Genomic DNA, 12,554 nt, shown 5'->3' with positions numbered 1-12,554 from the left:
GCTTTTAAATTCTCTGGTAATTTGAGCAGCACAGAAAGCATTCCATGAATTAAATTATGTTATTGTATCTGAACATGTACACTAGTCATTAAATTAGATGGGAAAGAATGATTCAGGGTAAACAACTGCACCAAGGGAATTCTATTTTTCTTCTCAAAATGTAAAAGGTCTGTTGATGATAAGCAATTTCTAAAACAGACATTGTAAAAATCACATTAAACAGAGATGTGATTAACTTTTTATTTTACCAAACATAACATCAATGATGACACAACCAGTCTTCATCAGAAGTGCTCAAATCACTCTCAGTGGCATCGTCTGGAATGTCTTCCTCCTCCTCCGAGTCCATTTCCAGGAGTGGTTGGTGGCTGAGGATTCTCTTGTACACGTCCTTTACTTTGAGCATTTCAGCTTTCAGTTCACTTTGTTATTTTAAAACCAGGCTACAGAGTCCCTTCTGTGCATCCTCCAACATGCCAACAAGGGAGGCTGTAAAAAGAACAAAACAAATAAATATGAGTAAAGTAAAAAAACAAACAAACAAAAACCTCACCTCATAAACACAAGGAATTAGGATCCTGTAATTAAACTTTTTTTAAAGGGAGAAGGCAGTGTTAGCCACCAATCTAGATATAGGTAAAAGATCCAGTAAGACTTTAGCATCTGCTCTCATTTTCAATCGATTCATCAAATAATTAATAAATAAAAGATGTGCTTACAGTCTGAGGAGATTGTCCCCAACACCACAGATCGCATTCGCAACACTGTCCAGTGATGCTGCATCTCCCTACAAAGGATCATCTCCTCCTCTCTCAGGCGCCTCACAGCCATCACCTTCTCAAAGACCTTTCTCTTTGTCTGGAGGTCAGCAGCAGCTACAGTTTAACAACATCAGATGGGAAAACATAGTAGCACGTTATGATTCAAGAACAAAACATTCAACTACTGCTCAGATACTGGGAGTTTGTTTAAAAGGGATATTTATAAATCAAGAGCTTACATTCACTTGTGCTCTGCCAGGGCCAAACGTCGGTCTGCATGAGGGCATCACTGGATACGATTTGCTTTGTTGGTTCAGCAAGCTTGTTGTAGTCGTCAACAGCAGCCGCCAAGCGTTTCTTCTCAACTAAGATGACCTTGCGAATTCTGTGTCGCCTCTTGTTGCTATCGGTAAATAATCATAAAAAATTCACACCTTCACATAATGTATATAGTTACATTTTAATCTACACTCATCAATTTGTTTGCTAGAACACGCATCACATCCAGCTTAAACAAACCTGGATCTGATTTTATTCTGTTTACAAAGTAGCTGTACAAGCTGTACAAACTGAGTATCAAACGGTCCATTTCAAAGAAACTGTGACACCATTTTGTCTGTAAAGACTGTGTTCGCACTCTGATGATGACGACAAGCTCCTCTATTCGTGCCTGCAACGCTCCAAGGCTGCCATCAGTTTGATCAGTTTCTAAGTGAGAGGAATATTAATCAGAATACAGGATAAGTAACAGTCACCAAACTACAGTGGACTCTGAAATCACTGACTTGATGACATTCATTATAAGACATCTGTAGCCTTCATGTGCTGCATTATCATGAGATAACAAGTATGTCGGTGTTCAGGTTTATAAAACCAACTAGTACGACATCACTTCAACCCAGGTTCTATCCAATTTGATCAAACGCAACAACTCTGCCATAAATTCTGCTTTTACAAGGCTTATTTTTCTTTGTTTGTTGACACTGTCAGAAAGATATTAACTCTACCTTAAGTTCTTTAATGAGGCTATGGTGGGTCCTATTGTTATACACGAGTGCGTTATATTGAGACTCACCTTCAACCCATTTCTGCACATCAGTCACAATACATGATTGCTAAATTCATTCAACCTTATAACAAAATGTCTCAAACTAATCCAAAACTACAAGCTGCAGTATACCTCGCATTTCCAAATGTGAGCCTTTGCATGCATGACGGAGAGTAAAGGATGCATTGACAAGAGGTTCCTCAGCTCAGGGCACTGCTGAGCCACCTTGGTTAAATAGGGGAAATATTTACAGGCCACATCGGAGCAAAGGAACGTAATATGTCCTGGGACGTTAGCTGCCAACTTCCTCTGGAGAAAAAGAGGGTAAGCAAAGATGTCCCCTCGAAACATGTTTAATGCCGCTAACAGGACTCCGTGGCAACAAACAGCTATTTCCATGCCCTCTTCATCCAACTTCCCAGTGGACTTTTTGGACGACTCCTTTGCTGCTGTCCAAGATGAAGATCCGCACAACCCTTTCCCCGGGACCTATACACTCAAAGATTTTAACATAAAAGACATGACATGATTAAGCCCTATCAGGGACAGACTTTTAAAACAAATGCATAACAATTAGCTGAATTAGCCTTAAGTCACACAAGACCTCATATCTCCCCAGGACAGCACTGATAACACAAAATAAAAATCATGTTTTTTTTTTTTTTTTTTTTTTTTTTTTTTAAATACACATGGTGACAAAATTAAGTATACATTAAGAAAAAGTAAATAGTATTATAACAACACCAAGAGAAAAAAAAAATAAATATCCACCCATCCATATATGTATATACACTCACACACACACGTATGTGTATATGGTTATGGCGTTAACATCATTTTAACAAGATTACCGCTGACTGCACTAATATATATATGAGTCTCTTACATCATTTTGTGAGGCTCTGGATGTATTTCATAAACTCAGCAACTTCCTCATCTTTTTCAACGAAGACACCTTCAAAGTTCGCCTGCTCTGAAGTGCTGAACGGACACAGTGACAGTTGTTTGAAAAGAAACATTAAAATACTTTTTTCTTCAAAGCCATATTTGATTTATGTACACAATGCATAACGTACCTTGTATTTGATTGAAAGCGATAAAGATTACGGTTTCCATCAACTGAGACGGCAAGCACGTCTGGAGTGCAGGCAGGGCAGCTAATGCATGGCTCCTTGCACATCCTGTCCACCTCAAACTTTACAGCACTCCACCCCACGAAGCTTTTACTGAAGGCATCAGCTGATATTCGGCCAGTCTTTTAAGTAGAGGACAAACAACAGAATATTCAAGGACAGTCATCATAAACATTGATTTGCACAATTTCCTTAAACTTGGCAAATTTAGAAACTCACCCTTCCAAAATGGGCTGTTCTTTCATCCAGCATTTTGACAAATGCCTTAAGTGACATCCCTGGTGCAGCCTTCTTAATGTCATAGAAAGACATCCATTGAAAACAGGGTGCAGAAATTTAAAGTGCCAGGCCAATATCCACTACCCAGGATGTCCTTAACTGAGGGGGACCACATTAGGTCACAGCTGGTGCAGCTCACCACTGGCAGTGCAAGGTTATAACGGCCTTTAGAAAGGATAAGGATAAATTCAGTCATGCTCAAAGCATTCATTTTTTTCATGTTGTGAAGATTTCATGTTGTTTTCAAAGTGGTCTGGTAAATCCAAATGACCTTTAATGCCCACATATACTGCGGGCCGAGGGTAATTCAAAACAAGATAGCAATTCTTATATATGTATCTATTATGTTTCTATTGTTCAGCACTTTAAAAACACACAAGGCTGACCAAAGTGCTATATAAATAAACGATGATGATAGCAATGTACAATTTGCACTAAAACCTGCAAACACATCTATTGTGTATGTACTGTGTGACAAAAGGGCAACTTACCATTTATGGTTACAAGAGCCACAATTGCACCGGGTGAAACCTCAACGTTACCTGCTGGGCAGTCACACACATGGTCTGGCCTTTGCACAGGCAACAGCCGAACTAACATTAAAAACACACAATATATATATAAAAAGAATTGGAAATTAAATGATACACAATACATGATACAATAACAGCACCCACTCATAGTACATAGCAAGAAATGCATAAGACTTAAAACCGTACCTATTGGCTTGTGAAACTCTGATGAAGGCTGCAAAAACCCTCCTGTTACTGCCTCTGTTGTGCAGGACAAAGCGTGTGTGAACTGCAATATCACACTCAGCACAAAGGAATGGAAGAGGCAGGCAGTCCAGACACCTCACAACTACTTGTTTGCCACACTGACACACATGGTGTGACTGTGGATCCAGAGCAGCTAACATATTGTCTATAAGACAAGGCCTGGTCTCTTTCCGCTTTTGCAAGGACATCATGTTTCTGATCACCCAGTGAGTAGTAGCTGACTCAGACGCCGTCTCACAAGTCATGGCTGCGTCCTCTTCTCCATCCTCCAACAACTGAAGCAGCACCTCAGTTCCATACACTAACAGAAAAATAAAGAAAGAAAGAAACTCTTCCACAAAGTGAAAAACACTCTAGGCAGTATGTTTCTTAGGACTGCACAAAAGCCCTGCCTAACTCAACTATAACAAATAGAAAAGTAAACTTTAAAAAAGGAATACCTTCTTTTATATATTGTGAAAGTGCCTTTTGTTGGGTTGACACTGGCAACATAACTCGGTTCTTCACGTTGACATTGATGCTGATCTGCGGAAAATGGGGGAAAAAAAGATTGAAGAATATTTACTTACTGAAAGATATATACACATATATAAAATTTATAAAAAATATATCAAATAATATAACGTTTACTACGTACAACAAATTAGACAAGTGTGTCCCCTCTTTAACAATTGTTTCCACTACATCACATTTACAAAAAAAAAAAAAAAAAAGAAGGTTACCTGCATGTCTTGATAGAGTTCGTCAGCAGCTTGAAGCTTGGCGCTCCGGTTAACGTTAGCATCATAGGTTTGTAAAGAGCTAGCAGAACTATTAGCGCAAAAACTGCTTTACACACCATGTGAGGCTATTTTGCAACACACAAGTCCTTAAATGTTTATAATAGATTTAATGATCATCGTTGGATTAAATGGCTAATACTGCACTAGCCACGTGTAGTCGTTACCGTACTCTACCTAGCAAGCATGCTGACGGTAGCTGTAGCCATTTTTAAATGCATTAAATCGTTTCCGAGATCAGTCACCTCTGTTTGTTTGAAGCTCTTATGAAAAAAACCCTTTGAAACACACATCAAGCTATTACTCAAATTAGTGATGGGTCCAGCAACACTGACGCACCGGCGCATGTATCAAGCTCACCTAGCGATGCCTGTATCGGTGCGTGCGTCGCTTTAAGAAAAAGTCACGTGATCGATACAGCTGCTGTATCGCTCATTACCAACGCGCCAAGCTGTGTTTAAAAGGTACCGCATCCGCATCTGTCAACGGAACGAGTCGCCACCAAAAAAAACCCCACAAATTGACTCTCGCAAAGATAAATAAAAATACACATCTTTCCATAACAAAATGGAAATGTTTCTGCTGTGTGGGATCATTTTGATCTTTTAACTGCAAATAGTTTGTCTGTCTTTGTTTCAGTGTAATCTAACAGAATAGGAAAAACAGCAATGTGACTTGCAGTGTAAATTATTTATTTCATTTTATGCAGGATAAATGTCGCATCTGTTCTGCGGAGCTTTTTTACAAACAAAAGCACCTCCTCAGTGTTACAGAGGCATTACAGAGCCAAACATGAAAATGAGGAGACAAACACACTGAGAATGAACACAGGTAGGCCTATATTGACACTGAACAGCTTCATCATCATTTTTTTTTTTTTTTTTATTAATATGTGTTTTATTATTTTGAAATCAAGCATCTAGGAAGACTGTTCTGGACCAGGCAGTCCTGAAGTTTATTATAAAGGACTGCCAACCCCTTAGTATTGTGGAGAGTGTCGGAGAGAAACATTCCAAGATTAGAGGATCCTTTAAGGTACTGGGGGATGAGGAAGACATCTTATCAGAACCTTTTCCACCTGACTTTACAGTTTTTGTGTACCCCAGCTTCATCTGTGCCTGTGAGTTTTCCAAAGCTGGGGAAATGGTGTGAAAAACCCCCCGCAATAGACTGAATGCAAAAACATTGGATAAACTTATTTTTCTGAATAGAAATTTATAATAAACTCTGAATCAATTACATTTAAATGGGTAATATTATATTCACAATACTTTCATTTTAATTTTTACTTTATGTCATTCACAATATATTTTAAAGATGTCTACAATATTTGCAATGTAAAACATATAAAATGATTCCATGGAAAGTACAATACCTTACAGTGTATACACGTATGACTATGTCATTGAATCAGTGTCTGTTGTGAGTCTCAAGTAAGTTCCTGCAATGATATTTAAGGTCCAGCAGGTGTCAGTATGGAGCAAAACAGCAACACTGTGTCGACACAGTATCGATACAGTTTGGCGAATGTGCTGAAACGCTTCACGAGGCCTCATCTACCCATCACTACTCTAAATATATGACTACTTTGTAGTCATATATTTGTTACATACCTACATTCGAATCAATCAACTCCGCCTCCTTTTCTTATTCTTAACGGGTCTCTCCGTTCTCCCATCATCCTTTGCTTATACCGGTTGCGTCTGATTGGTTGGAGCCGAGCGCATCCAAAACTAACAGGAATGGTGAATAAATCTATAAATGTGTTTTACGTGTGAAATAAAAATAATAAACCCAACAAAGGATTATGTACGTTAAATCTGCGCACTTTCAGATCGTGAATCACTTTAGAAAATGAAGCGATTTTATTGTTGAATTATCAGTGTGACTTTCATGTGCTTTTATTGAGAAATGTTAACGATGTCATTAAAAGAAAGCATTAAATTCGGGAGAAAAAACCCGTTCGCGGAGAGGGTCCCCGGTTCTCCAGTTAGATTGTGCTTCAAGGCGCCACGTTTCGCCGTGGACGGGGTTATTATTGGAGTAAATGGATGGCTGGAGCCTCTGCTCAAGCGTCTCTGATCGCCGCGAACGGGTTCATATTGGAATGAATTGACAACCCACAGCGTCGCATAAAAGCGTGGAAGGGTACCTTTAGCGTCAGCATGAGAAGTTAAGGGACGTGACAAATCGTCAGTATTTTACGCGCCGGGAGTGAGAATGGGTTGAATATCCTGTCTCAGAGTGATGCTGAAAAACTCGTTCAGGTATTTATTAGTTGTAGTCGGGAATATTGTAATTCATTATTATCAGGATGTTCTTTTTGCATTGGGACACAGGCAGGATGCGATAGCTGCTGTTTTATCTATGTGTGGATCCACATGCCTAGCTCCCAAATGGTACCCAAATACTCTAGGTCCCTCCATCCAACCACACACTTTCGGGACTGTGACCACCCACTGCACATGCTCCACCGAGGTATCACTATGAATGACAACATCATCCAGGTAGCAAACAGCATATGCAGTGTGAGGACGCAGCTATCACTACAGGAGGTGCTGAAAATGAAAAATTCAAACATGCCTAACAGAAGTGTGACGAATGGTACGAACCATACAGAGTAGAGAAGGCTGTTTTGGTCTTTGGCCTCTGCAGACAAAGGAATCTGCCAGTAGGCGTTAGTTAAATCCTGCTTCATAAAAACAAGCAGTGCTTATTCAGTCAGGTCAACCGGAGGCATGGGATAAGCATCAAACCATGAGACCTTCACTTTGTGACAATCATCACAGAACCGTATAAAACCCTGCGCTCACTTCTTAATTACCTGGAAGCACCTTAAAGACAACCGGCCCCTCTCAACAGCTGGGACAAATCATCTGGCAAACAGATAAGCATAGGAGACCAAACACTGAGGAACAAATCCTCATTTCATCCTATGATAACAGCATTTTCACCATTTCAGCCAATTCCTTTTGCACAATTTGTCTCTTGTGCTCAGGCAACCTGTAGAGCCATGAACAGACTTTCACACTAGGCTGCGTTTCAAATTGGTGCTGCATGAGAGTCTTGCAGATGGTTGGGGGAATGAACACATCTGCAAACTACTGTCGCAATGCAGGAACATCTGCTTTATTGGAATGTGTGAGATGTTAATCACAAAGCATCTTAAACACACTGTCTGAAAACTTCATGCCCACATCTTGTTTTTAAGAAAAATCAAACATCTTTTCCTTAAGTTCATTTAAGTTTTTAATGAGCTGCATGAACCGTGCCGAGAGCAGCCAAGTCTCCTCCTCTGATAAACCTCCACATGTACCACTAAAACATTTAAATTAGTTTGAATCGGAAATAATGGCTCAAACTACTTGCTGTGAGACCATTTGCTTATTTTTCACACCAAACCGTTTAATAAGATAAACTTTACACAGAGTTCATCAAATAATTCTCGCATGTTATCGCGATAACAGCGTATGTCCCCCCCTCAGCCAACGCGGATGCAGCCTGTGACTCTCTCCACTCTGTGGTCAGCAGACTGCAAACACATTCTCCGAGAGCCCTTCTCATAATATCAGGGGACTTTAATCATGCCTCACTGGACTCCACACTGCCCACCTTCACCCAGTATGTGACCTGCCCAACCAGAGACAATAAAACACTGGACTTACTGTATGCCAATGCTGAAGAGGCATACAGTTCATCACCTCTCCCTCCACTGGGCAGATCTGATCACAACCTGGTGCACCTTGTCCCTGTGTATGAGCCCTTAGTGCGCAGGGAGCCGCAGCCACCTGCACAGTACAGAGATGGTCAGAGGAGAGCGAGGAGGCTCTTAAGGATTGTTTTGAGTCCACTGTGTGGGAGGTGATCTGTGACGACCACGGAGAGGACATCGACAGCCTTACTACATGCATTACTGACTATATTAATTTCTGTGTGGATAACACCGTACCTACCAGGACTGTGCGGTGTTTCTCCAACAACAAACCTTGGATTACCCCAGAAATTAAAGCTGTCCTCAAGCAGAAGAGGAGGGCCTTCAAATCCAAAGACAAAGAGGAGTTGAAAAGGGTGCAGAGAGAGCTGAGGGGACTGATAAGGAATTGGGAAGGACAGCTACAAGAAGGAGATGGAGAACCAGCTTCAGCAAAACAACGTTGGTGAAGTCTGGAGAGGTCTCAGAACCATCTCAGGCCACAAACATCAGAACTCTCTGCCTGGGAGGGATGTGAGGTGGGCAAATGAACTGAATCATTTCTTCAACAGATTTGATTCAGCCATGAGGCAGTCTCCAACATCGGTTGCAGACTCACCCACCCCCACTGCTGCTGTTCCACCTCTGACACCTCAGACACTTCACACCTCCTCTATTCACCCTGCTCACTCCTCCCCACCCCCAACAACATCATCCAATACACACTCAACACAAGGCCCCAGCCTGTCTCTCTCAACCACCCAGGTTCAGAGGGAACTGAGGAGGATTAATGGCAAGAAGGCAACGGGCCCAGATGGCATCAGCTCGAGGGTCGTCAGGTCCTGCGCGGACCAACTGTGTGGGGTGATGGAGCACCTCTTCAACCTGAGCCTGAGGCTGGGAAGAGTCCCACAGCTCTGGAAAACCTCCTGTGTTGTACCAGTGCCAAAGACTTCACGCCCCAAGGACCTCAACAGCTACAGGCCGGTGGCTCTGACATCCCACCTGATGAAGACCCTGGAGCGGTTGGTCCTGGCTCAGCTTCGGCGCCTTGTGAGCTCATCACTGGACCCACTTCAGTTTGCCTACCAGTCTGGCATTGGAGCGGATGATGCCGTCATTCACCTCCTACATCGCTCCCTCGCTCACCTGGAGACCGCTGGGAGCACTGTGAGAATCATGTTCTTTGATTTCTCCAGTGCCTTCAACACTATTCTTCCCTCGGTTCTGAAGGACAAGCTGGAGAACTCAGGAGTGGACCATCACCTCACTACCTGGATTTTGGACTACCTCACCGACCGACCACAGTATGTGAGGACTCAGGGCTGTGTGTCGGACAGGGTCATAGAATAGAATAGAATAGAATAGAATGCCTTTATTGTCACTATACAGTTGTACAATGAGATACAGAGCATCTCCTACTCAGTGTAAACATGCTGGGGGGGGGGGTACAGTTCTGCAGCGATATATACATATGGACAGTATTAACATATGGAAGAAGATGTGTATATATATATATATATATAAAATGTACAATTTACAAGCCGTAAGTAATATGTAATAAATAGTGTTATGTATGTACAGTTGAGTTATTGCACATAGAATTGGTATTGCACAGTGGTGGTCCATAGAGGAAGTGGTGTGTGAGTTCAGGGTGGTTATCGCTTTGGGGAAGAAACTGTTTTTGAGTCTGTGGGTTTTTGTGCTGATGCACCTGTAGCGCTTCCCTGAGGGAAGCAGGCTGAACATGTTGAAGCCAGGGTGGGAGCTGTCCTTGATAATGTTTGCTGCTCTGCTGAGGCAGCGGGAGGAACAAATGTCCAACAGGGAGGGGAGAGGGCAGCCGATGATCTTTTGTGCTGTCTTGACCACACTCTGAAGCCTCACTCTATCTGCCTTGGTGCAGCTGCCGTACCATACCGTGATGCAGTAGGTTAGCAGGCTTTCAATGGACAAGCGGTAGAAGGTCAGCAGCAGGTTGGAGTTCAGCTTGTACTTCCTGAGGACTCTCAGGAAGTGCAGCCGCTGTTGGGCCTTCTTGATGACCGCTGAGATGTTTTCCGTCCAGGAGATGTCAGCAGAGATGAGGACACCAAGGAACCGGAAAGTGTGGACCCTCTCCACACACTCCCCGTTGATGTAGAGGGGGGCCAAGTCGGTGTTGTGTCTCCTGAAGTCAACAATGAGCTCTTTGGTTTTCTTGGTGTTCAGTGCCAGATTGTTTTCTGAACACCATGCTGCCAACTTCAGGACTTCCTCTCTGTACTCTGCCTCGTCTCCCTTTGAGATGAGTCCGACTACCGTGGTGTCATCAGCAAACTTGATGATGAGAGTGTTGTTGTGGGCCGGACTGCAATCGTGGGTGTAGAGAGAATACAGGAGGGGGCTCAGCACACAGCCCTGTGTCTGCAGTACGGGGGCCCCACAGGGAACGGTTCTGGCTCCGTTCCTCTTCACCATCTACACTGCAGACTTCTCCCACAACTCCACCCAGTGCTTCCTGCAGAAGTTCTCTGATGACTCTGCAATAGTCGGCCTCATCACTGATGGGGACGACAAGGAGTACAGAGGACTGACTCAGGACTTTGTGGACTGGTGCCAGCTGAACTACCTCCAGATCAATGCTAGTAAAACCAAGGAGCTGGTGGTAGACTTCCGCAGGCACAAACATCCTCCACTGCAATCACTGAACATCCAAGGTATGGACATCGAGGCTGTGGACAGCTACAGGTACCTTGGTGTTCATTTGAACAACAAACTGGACTGGACTCATCATAACTCAGACGCCCTCTACAGGAAAGGGCAGAGCAGGCTGTACCTGCTGCGGAGACTCAGGTCGTTTGGAGTGGAGGGCCCACTCCTGAAGACCTTCTATGACTCTGTGGTGGCCTCAGCCATCTTTTATGGTGTGGTCTGCTGGGGCGGCAGCATCTCTGCTGGGGACAGGAAGAGACTGAACAGGCTGATCCGAAGGGCCAGCTCTGTTCTGGGAGGCCCTCTGGACCCAGTGGAGGTGGTGAGTGACAGGAGAATGGCGGCTAAGCTGTCATCCCTGATGGACAACATCTCCCACCCCATGCATGAGACTGTGAAGGCACTGAGCAGCTCCTTCAGTGGGAGACTGCGGCACCCACGGTGTGGGATGGAGAGATTTCGCAGGTCTTTCCTCCCCACTGCTGTCAGACTCTACAATAAAGACTTTTGCAGCTGATCAAACACACAAACCCACACATGTGCAATAAGACTGCTATATGTGCAATTCTTCTGACGAAGTTGTGTTTTTGTATTTTCCTACTCAGTTGTATATAGTATTTGTATTTTTATTTTATTCTATTGTATATAGTATTTTATCTTATTGTATTTTATTGCATTCCAGTGTTTTCTAATTTCTGCTACATAACTTTGCACTTTTGCTGTAACAAAACAAATTTCCCACCTGTGGGACTAATAAAGGTCATCTTATCTTATCTTATCTTAAATATAACTAACGCTTTAAAATTATCCGGATTTCATAATACAAACTTCAGATCAACAGGAAAACAGCTGCAGAACATGTGGATCAAAATGAATTCATTAAAAAACAACGTGGACTTCAAGGATACAGTAAATACACTAAAGTGAAAGGAGGAGCCATAAATACATGATTAATAGGATTTGAATTAACTAAAATTAGTCACATGTGATCTTTAAAATGGTCCTGATGTGTGCTGCTGTTTTTAACTTTTATCATTTCTTTGCTGCCACTGTGAATAAGATTGTGGTCTTTGCCTAATTAAATTAAGGTTACACAGCCTCAATGCTCCATCTTCTGGTAAAAAAAAAAAAAAAAATGGTATTACATGGAAGTACAGCCCAAAACCAGTTTAGCTTGAGTTTCGTTTTTCTGGACATAAAGTCACAGCAGGTTTTGTTTCGAAGCTGGGGGACAGATTTAGTTCATTTTGGAAGTTTTAAGAGCAACTGCTGTGAAATTATTTGCAGTTTTGGGAGAAAAGGGTTCAAGAGAAGATTTTACCACAGAAAAATATTAAATATGAATGAAGAATTGAAATTTAACTGAGGTGAAACATGCAATGAATACATA

General features: G+C 42.4%; 1 protein-coding gene across 6 annotated transcripts in view; it reads right to left on the bottom strand.

The window, feature by feature from the left end:
- Positions 1 to 238: 238 nt before the first annotated feature.
- The window catches only part of LOC120437402, a 50,352-nt gene continuing 38,036 nt past the window's right edge, over positions 239 to 12,554 (bottom strand). For 5 of the 6 annotated variants that reach the window (XM_039607955.1, XM_039607957.1, XM_039607959.1 and 2 more), the window contains one exon: positions 1,033 to 1,469. In XM_039607955.1, the coding sequence (XP_039463889.1) occupies positions 1,222 to 1,469 (248 nt within the window). In that variant the 3' untranslated portion in view covers positions 1,033 to 1,221. Of the gene's footprint in view, positions 490 to 719; positions 876 to 1,000; positions 1,470 to 12,554 lie in introns of those variants that run through there. The other variant, XM_039607960.1, reaches the window with a different exon arrangement.

Source organism: Oreochromis aureus, linkage group 3 (genome assembly GCF_013358895.1).
Source record: "Oreochromis aureus strain Israel breed Guangdong linkage group 3, ZZ_aureus, whole genome shotgun sequence".
Classification (NCBI taxonomy): domain Eukaryota; kingdom Metazoa; phylum Chordata; class Actinopteri; order Cichliformes; family Cichlidae; genus Oreochromis; species Oreochromis aureus.
Note: the sequence above shows the minus strand (reverse complement) of the source record. Positions and strands in the feature narration are given on the sequence as shown.